The 22,624-nt window shown below is 37.8% G+C and overlaps 5 protein-coding genes and 1 non-coding gene across 9 annotated transcripts; 3 read left to right on the top strand and 3 right to left on the bottom strand.

Moving 5' to 3' along the window:
• The first annotated feature begins 1,335 nt into the window (after window positions 1-1,335).
• Window positions 1,336-2,517, top strand: LOC113684866 (uncharacterized). The gene is made up of 2 exons (XM_027202277.2): window positions 1,336-1,550; window positions 1,919-2,517. Exons 1-2 carry the CDS (start codon window positions 1,376-1,378, stop codon window positions 2,371-2,373), a joined length of 630 nt encoding a protein of 209 aa, XP_027058078.2. The 5' UTR covers window positions 1,336-1,375; the 3' UTR covers window positions 2,374-2,517.
• Window positions 2,518-2,978: 461 nt separating this feature from the next.
• On the top strand, window positions 2,979-5,179 carry LOC113684826 (uncharacterized). The gene is made up of 2 exons (XM_089207059.1): window positions 2,979-3,261; window positions 3,840-5,179. Exons 1-2 carry the CDS (start codon window positions 3,004-3,006, stop codon window positions 4,800-4,802), a joined length of 1,221 nt encoding a protein of 406 aa, XP_089063185.1. The 5' UTR covers window positions 2,979-3,003; the 3' UTR covers window positions 4,803-5,179.
• LOC113684827 (gem-associated protein 2) lies at window positions 4,792-16,310 on the bottom strand. 3 transcript variants are annotated; one of them, XM_089207065.1, is made up of 11 exons: window positions 15,788-16,310; window positions 15,355-15,442; window positions 14,296-14,385; window positions 13,613-13,669; window positions 13,202-13,275; window positions 12,824-12,893; window positions 12,547-12,591; window positions 11,787-11,855; window positions 11,142-11,252; window positions 6,452-6,510; window positions 4,792-5,641 (listed from the first exon to the last, which is right to left on the bottom strand). In XM_089207065.1, exons 1-11 carry the CDS (start codon window positions 15,892-15,894, stop codon window positions 5,605-5,607), a joined length of 807 nt encoding a protein of 268 aa, XP_089063191.1. In that variant the 5' UTR covers window positions 15,895-16,310; the 3' UTR covers window positions 4,792-5,604. The 3 variants fall into 3 exon arrangements, with proteins under 3 accessions (XP_089063191.1, XP_089063192.1, XP_089063193.1); XM_089207067.1 differs by having other exon boundaries at window positions 4,799-5,641; window positions 11,111-11,252; window positions 15,788-15,926; XM_089207066.1 differs by lacking the exon at window positions 11,142-11,252 and having other exon boundaries at window positions 15,788-15,926.
• On the bottom strand, window positions 9,953-10,025 carry Trnar-gcg (transfer RNA arginine (anticodon GCG)). Its single transcript has one exon. It is a non-coding gene; the product is annotated as a tRNA-Arg (tRNA).
• On the top strand, window positions 15,975-20,751 carry LOC113684828 (armadillo repeat-containing protein 10). Of its 2 annotated transcripts, XM_027202227.2 has the most exons (6): window positions 15,975-16,344; window positions 17,367-17,501; window positions 17,695-17,880; window positions 18,222-18,293; window positions 18,375-18,485; window positions 19,632-20,751. In XM_027202227.2, exons 1-6 carry the CDS (start codon window positions 15,994-15,996, stop codon window positions 19,776-19,778), a joined length of 1,002 nt encoding a protein of 333 aa, XP_027058028.2. In that variant the 5' UTR covers window positions 15,975-15,993; the 3' UTR covers window positions 19,779-20,751. The 2 variants fall into 2 exon arrangements, with proteins under 2 accessions (XP_027058028.2, XP_089063188.1); XM_089207062.1 differs by lacking the exon at window positions 17,695-17,880 and having other exon boundaries at window positions 15,994-16,344.
• Window positions 19,835-22,602, bottom strand: LOC113684830 (small ribosomal subunit protein mS25). The gene is made up of 4 exons (XM_027202229.2): window positions 22,383-22,602; window positions 21,627-21,733; window positions 20,820-20,916; window positions 19,835-20,084 (listed from the first exon to the last, which is right to left on the bottom strand). The coding sequence occupies exons 1-4, from the start codon at window positions 22,598-22,600 to the stop codon at window positions 20,069-20,071; spliced, it is 438 nt and encodes a 145-aa protein (XP_027058030.2). The 5' UTR covers window positions 22,601-22,602; the 3' UTR covers window positions 19,835-20,068.
• Between the last annotated feature and the right edge of the window lie 22 nt (window positions 22,603-22,624).

The raw sequence follows: 22,624 nt of genomic DNA, 5'->3' as shown, positions 1-22,624 counted from the left end.
GTGAACTAATAATTTTTTGCGTATTGGAAAACGTATCAATGCAAAATTAAACAGGAAATGCTGAACATTTGAATGATTTGACACTTTATGTTTGAATTACGAGACCATTTGCGAAAATTGGATTAGAAATATTTTCTTTCTTGTTCTTCGTTTGCAATAAAGTAGTTATAAAGTAGACAAGGTAAACGGTAGTTTTTCTTCACCAAATGGCATCCTTTTACCTCAAGAAGAAAAAGCGGTCAATTTTTTCGCATCTAAAACTTAAAACTCAGCAAGAAAAGTTTAAACGTTGTTTACGCTAAAGTTCGATCGAATACGAATCATCTGTTAAGTCAAAAAACTTATTTCGGACAAAAATCTCTGTACTTTACATGTCTTAATTGTTGTTATTTTAGAGCGATTGCGGAGGTCTTTCGAAAAATAAACATTTGGTCAAAACACAATAACTACAATGTAACAGGAAGCGCATCCGTTGACCAGTGCTATTATAAATATATTCGAAATAAAACGGGAAAAACTTAGTTCTAATGACATTGTACTGTTGACACAAATGTCACTATCGTTTTACGAATTAACTCCGCTTCCTCAAGAATGTTTTTAATTAATTATATTGTTTTATCTTTTGGAATTTCGATACACAATGATTTTTGTAAAATATTAAGGGCGTAATTCCTTGGGTTATTTTTTCCAACTGACCTTTTTTCATAACCTGGCTGTTTTGACGCGCGAAAGAAAGGTCTCACCGGGATGATGGCTGTTGAGGCTGAAGGTTAACATTTTGACGAATTTTAGGCTTATGGAAACATCTTTCAATTGTTGTCAACTGAATTTTTTTGTCGCTAACTTTTTTAACGGCCAACAGTTACAATTTTTCAATTTTTACGCCTTACGGCTAAATTTTTGTGGCTGTTTTACGGCTAACTCCGTTAAGCCCCTCCAGAAACATATCCCCTGTGTACCGTGTACGTATGAAAAATTTACATAAGGTTAATCAATGTATTCAAATATGCTCTTCCAGAAAAACGTAAACATAATTGCTAATCGAAGTTTTCTCAGCGAATATCAAATGAAATTTTTGCTTGCGGTTCACTTTTCTTGGGAATAAAAAGTCTCTCATTTTCGTTTCATCGTAAGGCCAAAAATCGCGTCTCTGTTTTCATATTTTTAGATGTCAAGAATTGTCAGTTGCTATTTTAGCATAGCTCTAGTCAAGATTTACGATTGCCAAGTACTGACGTATTAACATTCGCTTCAAAACTTGTAGCGACGCGATTTCTGCATCTGCAAAATCGATAAAATTAAGCTTTATAAATCCTTCCTCGACTAAGAGTTGTTATTCCATAACTGTTCGATTACGAAGGTTGATCGAAGAAAGATGAAGTCCATTTTGCTGTGCTTGTACCTATTTGCGCTTGGTTCGCTGGCTGCGGACATTCCAACCGAAATAAACAGCGACAGTGTCCAAGACGCGAGCACAAAATCAAACGGCAAGGAAAGTTTTGATCCCGCTTCGGGTAATTCCATAATCACAAAAAGAGCAGCTTCGAAGCGTAAGTAGATCATCAGCTGTAATTGCTTTTGTCTTGCGACATCTGCTGAATTTTTTTCTGTAACTTTTCAAATAAGAATCTGTTAAAAATTTGAAATTTTACTTTTTCTAGGGAGAATTTATAAGAGCCTTACATTTTTTCCATTGAATTACCATCAGCCAAACAGTCATGAAAAACGTGCCATGAACTTGAAGTTTTGAATTTGCGAGAACGAAATGTAGCTGAAGATGCTATCTCTAAAACAAGAAGAGTGAAATGGTCAAATTTGAATTGTTACAGAGAGTCGGAGGAAGTGAATATTTTATAATTCAATCATCGTCATAACCTATTTTAATATCTGGCGCTTTTTTTTTTTTTTTAATCCACAGACGGTTTCTATCGACTGAACTCCTCCCCGGTGTGTTTTGGCGCAAGGGGAAACCTCTTTGGCACTGTTACGATGCCATTCGCTGGTAGGCTGGCTGCGATGAAATTGGTTCACCGTTACGGCTACGTCACCTGCAACAAGCACAACCCCATTTATTGGTCTCACTGGGGTTGTGGTCATTTAAAAGATTATGTTAACGTTGTCATAACAACATCACTCAACAGAATCCTTCTGCCACCAAACCAGTTCATCAAGTTTAGTTATCAAGCAGGAAAGTGGTCTAAAGTTCCCGGATACGGCGCGAATTCCCCAGAGCTCATTCTGTCGTTCTTCCATTCTCGTTATGTTTACCGGGGACATCAGCTCCGTGTGTGGTATGGCGAAGACTTGATGAATTGGTACGAAGGAGATAACGCTGGAAGGGTCTGCTTTGATGTCTATGCCAGCTACGTCTGAACAGTTCTACACTACCTCCGTGCAAGAACTGATTTTTTGCTAGCTTGCTATCATTGCTTTAAAGGCTTGACTAGTTTGATTGGGAAAAGTTAAATAAGCTGCGCATACTGCCTCAAATAAACCAGGAGAATTTGATAATTACAACAGCTGTCTGTTTTCATCTCCATTGCAGTCTTAACCTCTACTGTTCACCTGACCCTCTCGTTACCAAACTTTATTGATACCAAGTTCTAAATGTTAGAAACTTTGGACTCCAAAACCATAGCAAATAATCCATTCACGTAATGAACGCCAAACAAACAAACAAAAACACCCTCCCTGAAAATGTGGTCTTGTGAGTTCAGTTTTTTCTCTAAGAGACAAATAACTACATGAAAAGGGAGGGGCCCTTTAACCCCAAAATTTCCGGATTAAACAACCAACTCCCTTCCCTGGGAAATTAGATTTTGTTCGCGTCGATCAGTTCGAAGCTTCAACATCCTCCCGAGAATTTGAACTTTTAAAGATTGGTTTGATTTAAATTCCACCCCTCGGGGCCAATGCAATGCCAGAAATGTTGTAACCGCGCGAAGAGTGGGACGAGAGTTCGCGCGTGTACCGTGCGCGCATTAAACGACTCTTCGTCGCAAAATGAATCTTTATGACGTAACGTATAACGCGAGCTGTAAACAAAATGTGACAACCAAAATGTCACTATCAAGCACACTGTCCTTGTTATTCGGCGAATTAGAGCCGTGGGTCGTGATAACTCTTGGCTTTGTGCATATTTTAATAGTTTCCCTCATAGTTTTGCACAGAGACAAATTGACAGAGAATGAAAAGCCTGCGCCGCAGATAGTAGTGACACCTCCGTCAACTGATCCATCAATTAATGAAAATATTGTGAAGGTAAAAGGAAACAGTTTGTATTTAATGTTGTATTCCGTGAAAGGTTTTTCGAAGGGTGCCGAGGAGTACTTTTTAGAGACATTACTCGCAATACTGGAAAAATACATATTTCATGATGGACGGAAGAGCGGTTGTTTAGAGTTTATACGTAATTGGATAAACTGCAACAAAAACAATATGAATAATCTTCGCGAGCATAGGACGTCCAAAAATTAAGAGTCCACCAAGAAGACTTGCACCTCAGTCCTTTCAGACAAACACCTTAAGAGCAAATTGCTTCTAGTTATTCCTGTGAATACTAACGTGATTCGCCTCAGTACTATTCACGCGTGATAGTTACTTAAGTCAGGGACAATGATTAACGTATCCACAACCGTATCGGTCGGCCATTTCATCGTGGATGTCTCTTGAAAGAGGGCCAGCATAAGTTCCTCGAACACCAAATTTTCTGAATCAGTTTGCTTGACACGTAATTAGAAACTGCGTAATTTCGCGCACAAATAATTAAAATTACTCATACCGCTGTAAAAGCTAACAGAACACTAGAGGTCATCATACACTGCTGTTTTTCCCTATAGGAAGAAAACAGCTCTTCAAACAGTGACATTAAAACGGAACCAGTCACTGCCTACTGCAGCAACGGATGTCAGGGTGCATGCGCTTGTCCAGCCTTGGAATCTCATCTGGACATCCAAAGGAAAATTGATCCCACATTGACGCCGCTCTCTTCTGAGCTTCCCACTCCACCTGGTGAACGAACACTCGAGCCTCTTCTACAATCAGAAAGTCGGAGCATGCGCAAATTTAGGCAGAAAAGCACAGATGAAAAATTAGCTATCCAGTACTTCAAAGAGAAATCCCAATGGGAGTCACTTAACGCCGGAAGTGCGGGAACAGGAGGTGAATTAGACATGGGTGAACGAAGGAAAAGCGAAAGTAAAGATAGCTACAAAGGCAAGGCAGCCAGCCGGAGCATGCCCATCTTCCGAAAGAAAAGCACGGATGAAAACAAATCAGTTTCATATGTCGTAGATAAACTGCACCGGAAATCAGATGACGTGGTAGGTAGACGAAGAGAAAGTGAATTCACCACAAGTGAGCGTAGAGGAAGTGAAGGGAAAAAAAGCACAAACAAGGGACGCAAGGACAGTTGGACTTCAGATAAATCCCGCCGAAAGTCACCTGACACCGGAAGCGTACAATCAGGAAGTGAACTTGACGGAAGTGAACGCAGAGGAAGTGTACAATCAGGAAGTGAAATTGACGGAAGTGAACGCAGAGGAAGTGTGGGGTCTGAAAACTACAAAACAGAGCGCAAGATGAATCGATTTCAGAAATGGCGAAGACGTTTGTCTGGAGCCAAGAAAGAAGGAAATAAAAAGAAGGAAATAAAAATAAAGAGGACACCAGCATTGAAGTCACTCAAAGAACCTCCAAACATGACAGATTCTTTACAGGCACTGCAAGAAAATATCACCTCTGAGAATGAAACGAATAGGGAACAGGTTACAGGCATTGAGCAAGAAAATCTGACGGCCTAGATACGCTCTTTTATTAGGCGAAATTTATTTTCATATGTGCGATTCTATCTAATTGAAAAAACAAAGTTAACAAAGGTTTTTCTTTAAGTTATTTATTTTTAAAGTCAAGTCAGTCATAATGTCCATAACTTCGAGTTATTCTTAATGTTCTGTGGCGTATGAAAATATTGTGAAAACAAAAAAGGACATTTTTTCCCGTCTTCCTTTACCTCACCTAGGTGTTTCAGTTTTTCCTCAGCTCTTTGGTCGATATTTTCAATAGGGGATGTTTCTTTTGCATATTTTCATCGTTCTAAATTTAAATAAATATCTTTAATTGTTACAGCAAAACTTGTAATCTAAGATAGCTTTTCTCAAAATAAAATTTGGACACTACATGAGCCATTGAAGATTTACAAGACATTTAGCCTTTTGTCTTTAAAATCTAAAAAGGTCAGTTCTTCCAAATAACAAAATATGGCTCCAAATTTTCATGAAGCATCGACCAGGAATTGTTTCGTTACATCCGAAAGTGTCTCTGATGATCTACATTTCTTGCTAAACAGAAGCACAGCAACATGGAATCTAAGCGAGTTCGTTCCTCCATCGTTATGCGCAAATCTAGACGTACTAATTCAGGTTTAGATACGTCCACCAATTAATGGGAATCGTCAGGTATTCTTTACAGAACAAGCCAGAGCTACCCAAGAAATTTACATCGTTCAAGAACATAACCACCATGGCAAGAAGGGTACGAATCTCAGCTGCAGTTTGGGAGGGACATTCGAGAAGTCTTGTTGTGTTTTAAATCGGAGGAGTAAAGTTACCCGGGATCTGCTAGGTCACTCTGACCAAAGTACCTGAGAAACAAGAAAATAATGGTGACCACAAACAAAATGCTTAGGTAAACAACCTAAAACAGTGAGCCGTCCTTGAAACTAGATCACATCCAATTTTAAGTCTCTTCTTGAATTCTTTTTTTCTCACCATCATGTTTTCACTAGCAGCATAGCTCCATTTTCTGCAGATGAACACACACAACCCACAATTCCTCCATTCGCTCTGACGAAGGGCTAACGCTTGAGACGTCAGCTTTGTAACTCTTCACGGTGGCTAATTAACGTCGTCAAGTCAGTTGATAATACTAAATTACCCTTTTTATACTCTCCAACCGACGCAGCACCACAGTTTACTTAGAAATTTATCCCCTATAAGCCCTCTTTTACCTTCGACTGCGTTACGTGAACAAGTTGTATGATAAATTGCCGACGAAAACTCCGGAGACGTTTTAAGTGTTTTTTGTTGAGGTAGGGTTTGAAATTGTTTATTTCTGCAATGGAAAGTAGTGACCGGCTTCTCATTCACCTGAGCCGTTGTTTTAAACCACCCGGCACCTCCTATAATATCAATACATGATCCAGCAAACAGCTACTAAGAATACTCAAACTTATCAGGTAGGAGTTGTTATCTTGACCTAACACCAAATTTTCGTAACTTATTTACAGGGAAATACGTAGCAGCTAAAGGGGAGGATTAACAATCAGATCTTAGGTGTTAAGGGGTCAATGAAAGCACAGAACAAGCGACAGCTCTTGATGTTAATCCTTTAACTGTAATGTTGGCGCATAAGCGTAAACTTCGTGAATAAATAAACATCATCAGCGACATACCTTGAGACAAGTGTGATCATTAGATTCAGTGGCGTTACCAATGGATGATAAGGTGACTCCTAGAAAGAAAAATAAAGAAAAAAAACGAGAAAAGTCTTACTATCATTTCCTGGCTTCCCGCCTTTCAAACAGCTCAGAACTGATAACCCTTTCACTCCCATGATCTCATCAGAAATTCTCCTTGCTGTATACCATACGATTCTTGTGATGTTACTTGGGAGAATTTGGTATTAGATCAACTAATAATCCCCTAATTGATATTTTTCTTTATTCTCATCACTTGTCTGCTTGATGTTGCATTGATATTGTCAGGAGAAATTGTGCCTTGGTCACAGGAGCTAAATGGTTAACGCATCCATCGCCTTTGCTTGAGTTTGCATTGCTTTTTTTGAGCATGCAATATGACAGAATTGAAATGCTCGAATAGAGAAAAGTCCAGGATATTTGCTTGTATAAAATATTGTTTCTATCACACAGTGCATAAAGTGTGTATGTTCGCTGATGAGAACAGTTAAATTTGATGGGAATCAAGTTTTATCAAGTCTTGACTCCACAAAAGCTTCCTTTTTATTTACAAGCCTACGTGTACGATTCACTCTCAAACTTCCTAATCTTAAGCCAACTGTTCCTCCGCTCATGTGAAATGAAAAGACACCTCAGCAGTTTAAGGAAATCTTGGCACAGCATTCGATTCCTCTTGGCATTCTAAGCCAGTCATCGTTCCGTAGTATGACAGATCGATCGAAGGACGCGAAGACTTTGAACACAAACGCAAATCACACCGTTCGCTCTCTTAAAGTCTTATTCAATCGGCCATGTTTGATTGTGAGTTAGACCGTCGCTCATCCCCTCGCTACAAATTTTACAAAAATTATTCAGTGCTCATATTCAAAGCCAAAAAAACTCGGCGCTTATTTTACAATTTCATCGTTCAATTTGCTCACGAAATTAATGAGTTTGTCAAGATGAATCGACAAACTCGCTTATCAGCCTTAATTTTGATTTGGGCGTGAATTTCTTCGCTAGTATTATAGTATTAAGAGTTCATCACTCAAAACAAAAGGGCTTTTGAATTATAGTTCTTTCAATTCGCTTCCAAGATCAGTGCTAACGAGTCCATGCGTCAAACAACGTCGACCTTAAAGGTTGGGAGAAAACATCAGGCACGTGATCTACAACAGCATGTTACTCTGATGAACCAACAAATTCTCCCCACTTTGAACAGCAATATCTCGTGGTCAACCTCATGAGATAGGCGCAACAGGTTATGACGTCAGTCTTACTTTTGACTGCTGCCATGGAAACCACCTTGCATCAAAAAAAGTGAAGAAATCAGACTTCTCAAAAAGCAAAGGGTTCCACAAAAAAATATTCACCAGTTTTGAATTATGTAACAAACAGAAACTTTCCCTCGGAAATTTCTCAAATCATCCCTGATAGATCCAATTTTGAAAAAAATTTAAATCAACAGAAGTTGGCATAAATTCATTTAATAGCAAATTTATCATACAAGGTAAAGAAAGCAATGCATAAATTTCACAAAATCGCTATTCCTAACTGACATAAACGTAATAAGAATACATTTACGAAATAATTTTCCTTTTTTTTTTCATTTTTGCTCGTTTGGTTTTTTTTTTACATGCGTATCTACAAGAAGTGAAAGAATTCTGTTACAGCGGAACTAACGCTAACGGGTCATCAAAGGACTACGAGATTATTTGCGCATTTTGATAAAGAGAACACGAAAAAGCCTGCCATGTTTATTGCCCGAAAAACCCAAATCCCACGACCTCGCTTAATTTCGAACGACACTCGGTTAGTGACACCTGAGGGTAGTTTAGCCAACATATCGATTGGATTACCTTTCTCAAAGCATCTTTCATTTCTCTTTTTAGATTGCTCTTTATACCAAACACCTTGCAAGGTAACTTTCCCAAGGATTTTCCGGCATCTTTGCGAAAGTTTCCATATGCGATTGTCTACATTCCAAGCCCTGAACGGTTCCAACGACTCACTGTGGAAATTGGTTGTATTAAGTTGTGTAACAGTTAAGTCGCGTCTGAGTTTCCCCGATAACAGAAATCGCAATATACTAATCAGCAATTGAAATTTTTGAGGTGACATTAGAGCAAACCAAAAGAAAAAAAGAACGAGATAAGCATGAATTTAAAAAAGGAGAAATTGAGCCAAAGGGAAAGTCAGTTTGTTCTTGTAATGTGCCATTTGATGACTATTTTGGTATTAAAAACGACAGCGAAATATTAAATTAATTTTTATGATACAAAGTGATATAAATGGTGCAGCAATGTTAGTCAGAGCAGTTCTTCATTTTGCCTTCTCCTTTCGTGCAAGATGGAGAAAAAATCCAGTGGTTTGAGAATGTCCTCGTAAAACAGAGCAAGTTCCTCATTGCTGAGCTTTTTCGCATTCTCAGTCAGTCGACCGTCGCCTTCCATGACGGCAGGATCAATGCACGGACAAGGAGCGCTTTGAATACGATCTCGTCGCTCGACGACTTGAGGCGCGCTTGCCGTTGGCAGGCTCGTTAACCGCCCGCGGTTTTTGATGCGTTTTATCATTTGCACCTGCAGTACGGTATTGAACCTTAGCCTCCTTCCACTTGCGTTGCTCTTGATTGAGTCAGTATCCTTGGCAGCGAGATTACGGAGAGTGTTCCATTTGTCTAACTGTTGAATTTCTCGCATTATTGACGACAAGTTCGGAAAATCCTCGACATGTAAAACCAAACTCATTTGGAAGCACGTATCACGTTTCTTCCTTGGATGGTAACTCTAACAGCGAGCACAAAACACGACGAAACGTGAGTAGCCTTAGCTTATGTAATCACTGCCTAAATTCTCGCTTTTAGGGTAAATGATCCCCTTGCAAACGCACACCGCTAAAATGCATTCTCCTCTATCTGGCGCAACACCTTGGTGACGAGATTTTGAGAACAAACCAGTAAGAAGTATTGGTTTTATTTCGATGGAGCGAAAAATTCTCACAACTCTACCACTTTTAGAGAAGATCATTTGGTCCGTAAAATATAAAAACCTGTTGAACCGGATCAAAAAACAGGTTATGTTGCGTCGGCAACAAAAGAGACAAGAACAATGCAAAAGCCTTCGATTGGCGCACACGACTGATAATATTTTAACACAAGATTACTCAGTAAAGGGGCGGGTTTTCGCGACCTTCAAAACAAACGGCCAATAGACCGTTTTAGCTATGTGGTCAAGTGGTTTGAAATGGGTAAGCAAGAATTCAAAATGGCTGCTCAAGTACGTGCTTCAGACGACATTTAATAGAGGAAATAGCTTCTTCTCTTGCCAAAATTTCCATATTCACGGATAAATCGGCACTCTAAGACTGTGGTAATATAGAAATCGGCGACAAAAGAAATTGATAGAAATAAGAGAGATGGTAAATTTTGAGCTCGGCAAAGAAATAGAGAAGATGTTTTTCGTCTTGTCACCAGCGTGGGACTAAGAAAAAGTTCTGAGTCTCCACGAGGAATCGAACCTCAGACCTTTGGATTCCGCACTCCGATGCTCTACCACTGAGCCACAGAGACTCCACGGTGAGCGAGGTCTATTACGAAGTTCATATAAAACGCGTCCTGCATACTACTAGGATTAGCAATGTCAATAGCGTAATGTTTGTAGATAGAAATAGGAGAGATGGTAAATTTTCAGCGCGGTAAAGAAATAAAGATGTTTTTCCTCTAAAGGAAATGGAGTTTGTAAGTGAGATTACAAAACACCACGAGCCGGAAAAAACAATTTTTTGAGCGTACGATCTTCATAGATCGCGAAAAAAAAAACCAAACAAACAAACAAACAAAAAAAAACCTGAAATGGGTACTAGAAAGAAGCAAATTTATCACAAAAAGTACTTCATGATGATTTTGTGATTTAAAGGTAGAATGAAGCTATATTTTGTTGAAAACTGTAAATTCTCTTTTTTGTTTCGCGTTGATTGTACACTTTGATTATACGAATCGTATGTCAATCACTTGGTTTACGCTTTCTCAAAGTACGGGGCCTTGAATGTTGACACTTTGGAAATTGTATGTGGTCCTGCCGATCATGGTTCTTAAATAACTAGATGACCGGCAGCCGCCAATTTTTATGATAAATTTTCAGAAATGAGGGAACATATACAATCCAAAATACTAACTTTTTCTAGGGAGGGGGTGAAGGGGGAGATCATTTTGTGGTGTTTGTTATTCTGTGTTTTTTTCTTCCTCGCTTTGTTGTTGAGGATCAGTTGAAGGCGACCAACGCTGCATGACCAAGGTTATGACTGGAGACAACATAATGTAACAGTCATCTGGCGAGAGCGGAAAAGTAGCCGAAAACAATATTAAGTGCCGAGAGATTTCAAGTAAGGTGTCGAAAGTAATTGAAAATTTTAATGATTTTTCTTTCCATTTTTACATTCTGTGATTGGTCTGAAAATTGCCTGCTACCATCGAAAAAAACGATGACCTACTCATTGCGTTTTCCCGCGCTTGAAGAAGATTGCGCGTCGTCGTTCTGAATTCTAATTGGTTACTGAACATATATCTTTACCCTGATTCATTTTCGTAAGTACTTTAGATTTGGTTTTGCGCCAGTCAGTCATGATAAGTTCGCTGATTAGCGTTAAGCATCGTACCTTTGAATTTTAACAGATCATAAGTACATACCAACGATGCTCTCAGGGTTGCGCAGAGTCTGGCGAGGGTGCGAAGTAGTGAGGTGGTTTCTGGTAAAAGTGGCTTCTCCAGACAAACGAGAAGAGCATAAAACCACTTCCCCTTTAAAAAATATGCACATGTAAGAATTATTTCAAGATGCAGAGTAAGGATTTGGAGGGACGATTCTGAAATTACGTAGATTTGCCATATCGGAAAGTTCGCTGACGAAAAATCGCATTTAGCACGAGATAAATAAATGTTTCAAGAAGAGGATAAAAATGTACATCTTAGTGGTGGACGCACGTTTCTCTGACTGTGGCAATAAAATACACTGAAAAACAGTATATTTTCTAAACTACAGGCACATCGTTGGCTGTATGGGTTGATGTAAAGCGGAAAATTGAGCAGGTAGAACGGTGCTTTACACTTTCGCGTGAAACGCGCAAAACCAACACATATCCAGATAGACGTTTAAAGTCCAGGCCTTCTTTATATAATTACGACTAACGACAAATTTAAATGCCACAAATGAAATAAAAGTCCACTCATCTCCTTATTTTATGACATCGCTAATTGGACCATACCGATTGTATTAGACCAATACGTCCAAATTTTGAAGAAAAGACAACAAAATTCTAGTTTGAATAGCTTTACCTGGTCATGAGAAAATCCGATTTCTTCCAGCCATTCAACGTGGAATTCTAAAACTTGCAGCAAAGTGGCCTGTAAAGTAAATGTAATTTCGACTAAAACAAAACAGTCTAGGAAATAGCACCTTCCAAATTGCTTTTAATTTCACAGTGGATCTGAGTTTTTCGTGATCTTTGTGGCGGACGCGTGTTTCTCTGTCCGTGGGAAGATTTGTGACGAGTCGGGAAGAGGGTTCGGTGGGGGTCTGGCACTAAAACCGAGGGCCTGCAAGGAAGCTATCGTTTTTTTGTTTTTTTATTTATTTATATTTATATTCAAAAACTAGCGCCAGACTAGTGCTAGAACCCTTGTAACCTCTCAACGACTCGCGTTGCACAAGGCCTATAATTTCCCGCGAGGGAACTGGGAAGAAGCGGTGGTGCCAATGCGCTTATGACAAGGACCTACTCGCAAGGACCTACTTTGTGGTTTTCTTCCCAACTGTTATTCTGGATGTCACACAACAAGAGCATTGCGTGACACCTACAGAAAAGCTGGAAAGGGATCTGAGTTCGATAAAGGTATGAAAGACGGAAGTGTGCACACACACACATACAAAACAAACAAACAAGCAAAAAACAGCAAAGAAAAAGAAACATCTAAGATATGGTCAGAACTCAATTTTCAAATCTTGCTGAGTTAGGGAGCTTCGACAAATTCATTGCTACGCCAACAAAGTCCTTAACTCAACGTTACTATTTACGATATTTGCAGCTTGACTTACTTGATTAATTTGAAGAACAACACTCAATAAAGGAGGTGTCCCGTCCTGCAACAGGATTTTGAATAATTATTTACAAGCACCAGAAGTTATGCTGCACATTTTGAAATTGAACTTTGTAAATTTTATTGATTTGTCATTTGCAATCATTTGTTAGTCTTTTTGCACCTTTGCCCATCATCAGCTCTTTCAGCATAAAATGATGATAACAGTATTTGATTTATACTAATTATTAATAATTATTATAACACTGGTAATAACAATATTAAAATGAACAGACCTGATTGGTGCCTTGTGAATCACTACTTTCCAACAAATCTTCATCCTTAACACTTTTCTTGTTATCTTTTCTGTTCCAACAGAAACAGGGTAAATACAGAAACAGGGTAAATACAGGTATGATATGGCATCCAGTACTAACTGTTGCACAAATTCAAAATATCAATCATAGCTTGGAGTGTCTAACTAAAGCTGAACGCACATGAGGCAAATGAAGGTTTGTATTGAAGTATGACTTGCTGCATTTTACTTTCTCCAAACAGTTCACCTTGCTGGAAGATTGACAAGCAGTCGAAACTTCATGACCAACATCAGAATTGACCACGGCAATTGAGATAACTTAAAACTATTATGTTTCTTGAAAAGTGTCTACAATTACCTGCCAAATATTTTCATAGTAGTTTGTTCTCCAAGACAAAAGCGGCACCATCCCATAGAATCAGATTTCTTTGGCTGTCCAATATATAAAATAATAGAAAGCAATAACTACAGAATTGAAAGAAAATTAAATGAATATTCATGACTGACCTCTCCAAAAGCACAGACAGTGAAGACCAAGCGATGTGTCCACCAGCTTCATGATCTAATTAGTTATTCTCCCATGTCGCTGCTTAAATATTTCTTCATAAAATTGGCTGGGAGAATTTTATGTTTGATCAAGATAACAACCACAAGTCTCTAAATTCTCTTTATCTTTTTCTGAATAATCTTTTGAAATTGTGAATTATCAAACACTTCTAGGTGTAAAAAGTTTGATGATTTTAATCAGTAAATTATGCTGTGGGTTTACCAATGTTAACTTTGTGGAATTCTCTTTTCCAAGCTTCGATCGATGATAAACAAGTTTCTGAAAAATTAGAGAGAAAAAAAGAATGTTGTGTTTGACACAACCTCAAATAGTAAAAGAGTCTCCTGTAAAATACCTTGTCAAAAATTTTTTCAAATTGAGTCTGAAGAATGCTATAATGTTACACCAATAAATATCCATGAAAGCAAAAGTTGGAAGAAGAATGCTGATTCAAATCAGGAGGAAGATGCAAGAATGAATTTGCCAAACTCTGACTAGGAAATCATGTGCTAATGTATTACCAGGCAGGTCCTTTACTGGAACCCCAAAAGTGAACAAAAACTGGGGACATCAAAAAAAGAGAAAGTAAAAGACAACAAGAACAACTATGGGATGCTGTGACAAAAATTTCACAAGGCAGGGTCATGAGTAAATGAAAGCACAGAATCAATGACCTTAAGATCAGAAAGAAAGGCTAACTATGAATGTCCTAGGCTACAACAAAGTCTGAAGTGAAGGGAATAAGAAGACAACAGAAGGGAACAAATCTTCTAAAATAATATTGTGCAATGAGAAAGCCAAGTTGTAACTTATACACCATTGATTTTGCTAGTATCAGATAGCATGGGAAGTATACTTATTTTGGCCAATGAGAGGAATGTACAAGTTTAATAGTAAGCACTAACTTGTCTGATTTCGGCAAAATCTGCAGCTTGTTCCATCTGCCAATCAGTAGAGGGGGCAAATCCAGCTGGAGCTGGTGACCAACCAGATCTCTGAGGAACAGATCACAACAACCAATTACACAAGGAGCAGAATACAATTTATAAACTTAATGTATGGTCCCAAGGAAAACAGTTAGTTTTATTTTCCTGAGAGCACTGACTTTGTTGTGGGAAACAACAGGACTCAAGGGAAAACAAAACTAACTACTTTTCCAAAGGGACCATACATTAAGTGCTTTGTCATACAATTACTTAGACTTTCCCTTGAACAATCATATTCATGCAAAAACAAACAAATGTGCTGTTGTATTTGGCATGCAGGCAACAACTGTGCAATTGTATCCTGGTCAGGATACATTTGAATTTGATCAGGGGCATGTAATCAAGAATCAATCAATCACAGCGCTTGCTGCGTTGAGTGAAAGTCTAAGTCTGTAACAATGTTTATTGTTGTCTCGCAATTTCTATTAACTTATGAAAGGAGCAGAATATAATGTTTGCTGTTGTTCCACAATTCCTACTATCTTACAAAAGGGGCAGCATACAACATAAGTTTATGTCCCTCAATTCCTACTAACTCACTTAAAAGTAAAAGTGGAAAGCAACACGCTCTTTTCTTACTATCTGTTTACATGATACCCATCATACAAGGGGAGTCTTATTCACAGGTGGCACGGCTGATCAGAAGGCTGCCTTCCAACAGACCAACTGCAATGCTAATGATTTACAAGTTGTTAAGTTATTATCCAATATTAACTAAAATGAAGTCAAGCTCAAAGAACAAAATGGCAATATTTTTATTTTTTCCATTTTCATTATTATTATTTTTTTTTCACACCAGCAACACATCACTGATGAGCTACTTTATTTCCAAAACAATTTTTGGTTGACCTTTTTAAAATCTTATCTTGCTGATCAATTATTTTTTCTTGATCACGCTGTGTATCTGTGTGTCAGCTAATTTTAAAATCAAAATATGAATTGCTCATGTCAGTTGTTTGAGCAAAAAAGAACATGTACCTCATTAACATGAACAGTCTGCTTGCTTTGGAAGCTGTTAGTGTCAAAACTGGCCACTACAACATCAGGGCACTGCATAGCTTCTAACCTGGAAACAAAATTGTCTTCTTTCAACCCTTAAGCACCCATAAGTGATTAACATGTAACTTCTTCCCAAAATATCCATACAATATCCAGCAAACAAGTATTGAGAATACTCAAACTTATCAGATAGAAGCTATCTTGATCTGACACCAAATTCTTACAACTTAGTTACAAGAAATGTGTAGCAGGTAGAGGGGAGAATTAAAAATCAGATCTTGGGAGTTGAAGAGTTGAGTATGCATGCAAATGTGGACAGTTGTGAAGACAGAGTGCAAAATATTGAATTCAAAAGCCATGCATGAGGGATTTTAATGACATTTAAAACGATATTCCGAATTTTGTTACTTACTGAACTCTTCGGAGATATTCATAACCAGACGATGGAAGCTTCGATTCGTCGAATCCATCATCATTTTCCCAGCCGTCATGTCCAAAAGTTCCTAATACTGGCTCCATGTTTTCCTTAGCTTAACCGCACTTCAGCTGTGAAGGCGAGGCTACTAAGAACAGGAAGCTATATTGGTGTTATATGACATACACAACAGAAAAACCAACATGGAGGCCACCGGAAAGACGACGAGAATTGTTCTTTTTGGAGTTTGCTCTGCGTGTGCAGCTCTTGCAACAACATTTGGTATTTATTATCTAAGAGAATACAAGGGAAGGAAGAAGAAAGGAAGTATCACAGATGTTTTTGAATCGTTGCACAAACTGCGCGAAGATGACAGTGGTAGTTCCTTCGTGATAAAACAAGAGTTGGCGGAAATACTAAATGAGAACGGACATGGCGAGTTTACCAAAGGAACGATGGCTTCGTTACTAGAGCTTCTTGAAAGAGTAGAGGATCATATGTTAGAGAAGCTTCTTGTTGCGCTTCTGAACTGCTCAGCGTTCACAACAAACCAGGTAGTACGCTAAACCGAAGAATTATTATACTTCATCCCCGTGACTACAAGTCTACTGTAGACGACAATATCGATCATGAGAAGCCCATATATGCATAAACGGACCACAGAAAAGGGATTTTACCGACGGAATGCTTCTAGTTTAAGATAAACCTTCCTCTTGATCCCTATTTGAGGAGTTTTTGGGAGAAAAAGTAAAGATCTTTTGCCATTCTCATGATTATAATTTCCGTTTCCCTCTCTGCTTGTTAACCTCTCCGCTTCACTTTGTGTCGAATTTTGAAAGAATCGCACGTGAAAGTGAAAGAGCTAAGATTTTAATGTAACGGATCCATGGACTAGGAAAGTGTTTCACAGATGCTGGCACTAGCAGTTTCTATCTCTCTCTTCCAGTCTTTTTCCCCCACCCTTCAAGAATGCTCCGATTTAATCAGCTACTCCAAGTGTATAGTTTACAGGTACTACCAAATGATCCCTTAACCTACAGTCTTAACTATTCATTCCTTTTAACCCTTTAACTCCCAGATCAAACTTGTAACTCTCCTTACTGTCAACCATACAATTCTTATAATGTTAGTTCAGAGAATTAAGTATTGCATCAAGTAATTATCCCCAAGTTGATATTTTTATCTATTCTAACCATATATCTAGTTGGTATTGTATTGATGTTGTAAGGAGAAATTCTCTGTTGGTCACTCATGGTAGTTAAAGGGTTAAGGACACTCATAGTGGGGTTGATTCAGGAATTTTTGAGAGGGAGGGGAGCAAACTTTGATTCCCAAAAGGCATTTCTCTCTGGATCTGTTATGCATATGTTGTGGTTCAACTTTATCCTTGGTTCAAATTTTATTTTCCTTTGTTACAAACTCATTATCATACATTACAATACCCAAAAAACAAAAGAACATAAAATTTAAACCAAGGATAAAATTGAACCACAACGCACACATGTACAGGTACAGTGTAAGCTCCCAACAAGTTGATATTTGAGGTAGATTATTTTTATTTACTCTGTGTCTCTAGAACATAATTCGGGAGTGTGGAGGTCTTTCACGCCTTGTGACCCTTTTAACTCACCCTAAGAAGACCATCATCATCAAGGCAGTACAAGTGTTGTCCAACTTGGCCATGAATGAAAAAAATCAAGCTTGTTTAAAGGTATTACCCAGAGTTTTTGCTAAGAATAAGTAAATGCTCTCATACTTTGTTGTATTGATTTTTTAGGGAGGTTCTTTTGCCTGGTCTAAATTTTGCATTGATCATGACTGATAGGATGTTTTTCATGTTTGTTGTATGTTTGTTTGTTTTTTGTATACAAACATTTTGTTATTAATGGTGCCTTTTTTTGCAGGACAGCGTCTTTGAAATTATAAAGAACCTTGAATACTGTGATGTTCTTGATGATGATGATGTGATCACTGAGCATTTAAAACTAATGGTTAATTTATCTGTGACAAATACGGCACATGAAGAGATCATGACAGGAGCACAAGCATTTTTCGATATCCTCTGCCGTTCTCACTTAGAAAAAATTCAGGTATAAGATATAAATGAAACATACTGTGAACTTCAAATTCCCAAATCAAGAAGCTCTTGGTTGTTAAACAAATTCTCCTTGTCAGCACCTCATGAGATGTAGAGAGAACAGTATGGAGAAGATGCACACTGATGTTAGGATGTGAAGGGCTAGAAATCCCTAGGTGTCTGTTATTCCCTCATACAAGAGAGGCAGCCAGAAAAAAAGGAAGAAAGAAAGAAATAAAATTTAACTGGCAAAGTACTAAGTAAATCATTTGTTATCATTAATGAAATAAAGTGTCAGTTGAGTAAATTAATATTGTTTTAACTGACTCTTTCACTCTATTTTTGTTTTTTTAGAAAGAAGTTCTGAGACTGTTGGTGAACTTGTCTTGTAACACAAATAATCTGGAAGGGTTACTGGGATTAAAGGTTTGTCAGAAGTAAAATCAAAAGTTGATTTTTTTAAACTTTCTTTACATATTGCACTGAAATTTTTGCCTCCATTTGCAGCCATTGCTGATTTTGCAGACATTTATGCTCGCAGACAACCAAGATGACATTGTTCTTAGAGCTGTAACAATTGTGGCCAACTTACTTTCCAGCCCAGATGGTTACACAGAGGTAAATAATTTGAAGAAGTGATAATATTAAATAATTTCAACTTAGTAACTATGAAAGCAATCTTCACAATAATGAACACTACTTAAGCAGTAGTGAAAATAAGGCCCTGAAAAAAAATCAACTTAAGTTCTGAAGATTGAAAAACAAAACTGTATTGGCTATGATACTCGTGTATATTGAATTACTAAAATTAAGTCAACCCTTAATTGACTGAGTGACTGGGTGACTGACTGACTGAATGACTGGCTACCTGACTGAATTACTGACCAAATGACTGACAGATGATTAAGTGATTGAGTGGCTGCCTGAGTGAATGAATTCTGACTGACTGACTGACTGACAGATTGACTGACTGACTGACTGACTGATTGACTGACTGACTGACTGACTGATTGACTGACTGACTGACTGATTGACTGACTGATTGACTGAATAACTGACTGATTGACTGACTGAATGACTGACTGACTGACTAACTGAATGACTGATTGACTGAATGACCGACTGATTGACTCACTGATTGACAGACTGATTGACTGACTGACTGACTGACTGACTGATTGACTGACTGACTGACTGATTGACTGAATAACTGACTGATTGACTGACTTGCTGACTGATTGACTGAATAACTGACTGATTGACTAACTTACTGACTGATTGACTGAATAACTGACTGATTGACTGACTGACTGACTGATTGACTGACTTACTGACTGATTGACTGAATAACTGACTGATTGACTGACTGACTGACTGATTGACTGACTGACTGATTGACTGAATAACTGACTGATTGACTGACTGAATGACTGACTTACTGACTAACTGAATGACTGATTGACTGAATGACCGACTGATTGACTCACTGATTGACAGACTGATTGACTGATTGACAGACTGATTGACTGACTGACTGGGTGATTGAGTGACCAATTGACTGAATTACTGACTGATTGAGTGACTGATTAATCAACTGACTGACTAACTGACTGACTAACTGACAGCACATGGATGGATAGACAAATGCACTAATGAACTTACTAATTGACTGATTGTCTACAAAATGGAAATGGGTCAGGGACCAAAAAAATTAATTGATTGATTATTAGATACATTGATTAGGTTTGATTTTTTTTTTTGTAGCAACAACAAGCTGTCATCACGGAGCATCTAAATGTACTGTATGGAGAACTAATGCGACTTTTAGATCACACTGATGAGAACATTCAGTCACAAGCCAAGAGAGCACTCAGAAGTATATTTGCTTTCAGAATGATGTACACAACATGACAGATACAAGGATTTAAGTTTGGCTGGCTTAAAATCATGAGATGAAAAGAAGAAAATATTATTAAAATTGCATTTATTTAGTTTGTGGCCTCATAGAGCATTTATACATGAACAGTTACGACTGCTGTAAAAAGGAATTGTACCACAAGTTGACCATGAAATTGAGATTGCATTAACTGCATTGTCATTTGACGTGCATATAACTGTTTTTGTATATCTTAAACGATGTCTTGAATGACAATTTTGCCTTATGCTGTAGGGTTCCAAGAGACACATGTACCTTCAACTTGTCATGAATTTCCATCACTGTGGAGAAAAATTAATCAATATTAGTAAGGATGATCCTTATCTACATAATCATGGTCATCTGGGGGATAGTTTTTTTTTTTTTTGAAAAATGAGAGAAAGAACCACAATAAAAGAGAAAGATAATTAACAATGTCATAATTCATTATATATACCCAGGTGTCTTAACCCTTTAACTTCCAAGATCTGGTTGTTAATTCTACCCTCAAGCCATTACACATTTCCTTGAAAATGTGTTGTGAGAATTTGGTGTTGGATCAAGATAACTTTAACCTGATAAGTCTGAGTATTTATGGGAAGAAGTAACATGTTAATCTAATTCTGCAAGTAAGAGGGTTAACAAAAGTGGTTTTCACCAAGGAGGAGGTAATTTTATAAAGAAACTGTGGTGCTGCGCTGATGGGAGAGTGTAACAAGGTAATTTAATATCATTAACTGAGTCAATAATATAAATTGGCCACTGTAAAGAGTGTTAAAGCTGACAATTTGAGTTTTGGCCCTTTGTTAGAGTGAAGCACTAGAGCTCAAAACGTCAGCTTTGATACTGGCCAATTTACGCTATCAACTCAGTTGAAAATACTGAATTACCCTGGTTTTCACCATAGTTTATACCAGGTCATTTGATCACAGCAAATTAAAGCACCCATCATTAGGGCCCAACTGTAAATTTTCCAGATTTACTCTGCTGCTGTGAGGTCTTGTTTCGATAAACCTTCTTTGAATAATATTACGAACCCTGAGCTGGATGTTGCAGCGGCAAGTTTTACAACTTCTTGCATGATCTGTGATGGCTCCTTCTCTGCAAGCAGAATTCTTTCTTGGCATTCATCCACTATGAAATTAAAGAAAAGTAAAACAAAAGTAAAATCAAATACTCCAAATTAAAAATCTCCAAAACTGTTTTGACTACTAAGATCACAGGATCTATACTCAAAGGCATAATCTATAGGTCATTAACCTTGCCTAAGGATGTTCCCCCTTTTCCCTAGAATTCTGCTGATGTTAATGGTGATGATTCTCTCAAAAAAAGGTGTTGGGACTAATCTTCAAGGAAGCCAACAAAATTTTGATCCTTCAGAGTACATTTTTTCAAAGGGGACCCATGAAAAATCTAAGGTTTCAGATTCCTCCCATCTTTTCATGTGGTTGGGTTCAAAATGCGCATGAACATGAAACATCTTCACCAAACCCCCTTGTACAATAGGATGATAATCTTCAACCCTACCTCCTATGAGTGACCACAACAGAATTTCTCCTTACCACATCATTACAATATTGAGCAGACAAGTGATTAGAATAAGGAAATCTATCAATTAGGGGATAATTAGTTGATCCAATACCACATTCCCCAAACTAACATCATAAATTGTATGCCAGATAATAAGGAGAATTCCATGTAAGATCTTGGGAGTGAAAGGGTTACAGTTCCAATGACACACTAGTATTGAAACCTTCTTTTGGAAAATCATAGACATGCCCTGGTGAATGTCAATACTTGCTGTTTAATTTTACCACCAATATAGCCTAGCAGTTACTACTTACTAAATGTTATAAGGAGTTCTGCATGTTCAGATTGATTTTGTGATCCTGAAAATTCAACATGTGGATTTTTAAACTTCAGCTGTGGAACATTCTCATAAAAGAACCGTCTGCAAGAGAGATAAAAAGGATAATTATCTCAACTTCATATGACTAGCTTTGGGAAAAATTAATTAAACTGAGGTAACATTAAGCCTCATGAAATGTAAACATCTCTTGAAATCATGGCAATACGTCTTTATACCAGGCAAATGAACAAAGGGGATAGGTTTCTAAAGAAACTGTGTCCAGGCAGTCAGACAGGTTTTTAAAAATACTCCGTGTCCGGCTGTCAGGAACTTCGCGGTGGATACCATTTACTTTTGTTTATAGGTCGACGAATTTTTTTTTAATCACTTGCATCTATAAACAAACATCGAGTACTTTTAATACGTTTAGACGGGGTATTACGTGGGAGTTCGGTGAAAATTTCTCACTACAGGGCACGTTCTTAAATAGACTGGATCATAGGGAGTACTACATCAGAATTGTTTTCTAGATGTTTTACGTATACACAAGCTCAGAAATTTCTTCTACTCGATGACCAAAGTGAGTTTTGAAACTGCCTTGCATTTCTAAACAACAAGAAGTTTAACAGAACATTTCAGGAGAAATTCTGACTAAATTTTTGTCTGCTGGACGCAGAATATATTCAAAACCCTGTTCGGCTACCGGCCACTTCGAAATTTTAGTATAATAGGTAGATAAAATTGTACTCACTCTGCGCCTCTTTGCTCAGGTTTTGGAATGTTAATCCTCATCTCTTTGACATCTTGATCTAAGACAACATTACACCTTTTTAAATGTTCTATTGTTCTCTGTACAGCATATCTGCCAATCTTACCGCTATGAATGTTCATGTATTTCAACGCTTCGCGGTAGAGTTCAGGGCTCTTAGCGGCCATGTTGGATTTCTCCTCTATAATATTCAGCGGCATGCACTTCTCTTTGAATTTAACGTC

The sequence above is a fragment of the Pocillopora damicornis genome, chromosome 5 (assembly GCF_964200805.1).
Source record: "Pocillopora damicornis chromosome 5, jaPocDami1.2, whole genome shotgun sequence".
NCBI lineage: Eukaryota > Metazoa > Cnidaria > Anthozoa > Scleractinia > Pocilloporidae > Pocillopora > Pocillopora damicornis.
This window is presented reverse-complemented; position numbering and strand designations above follow the sequence as displayed.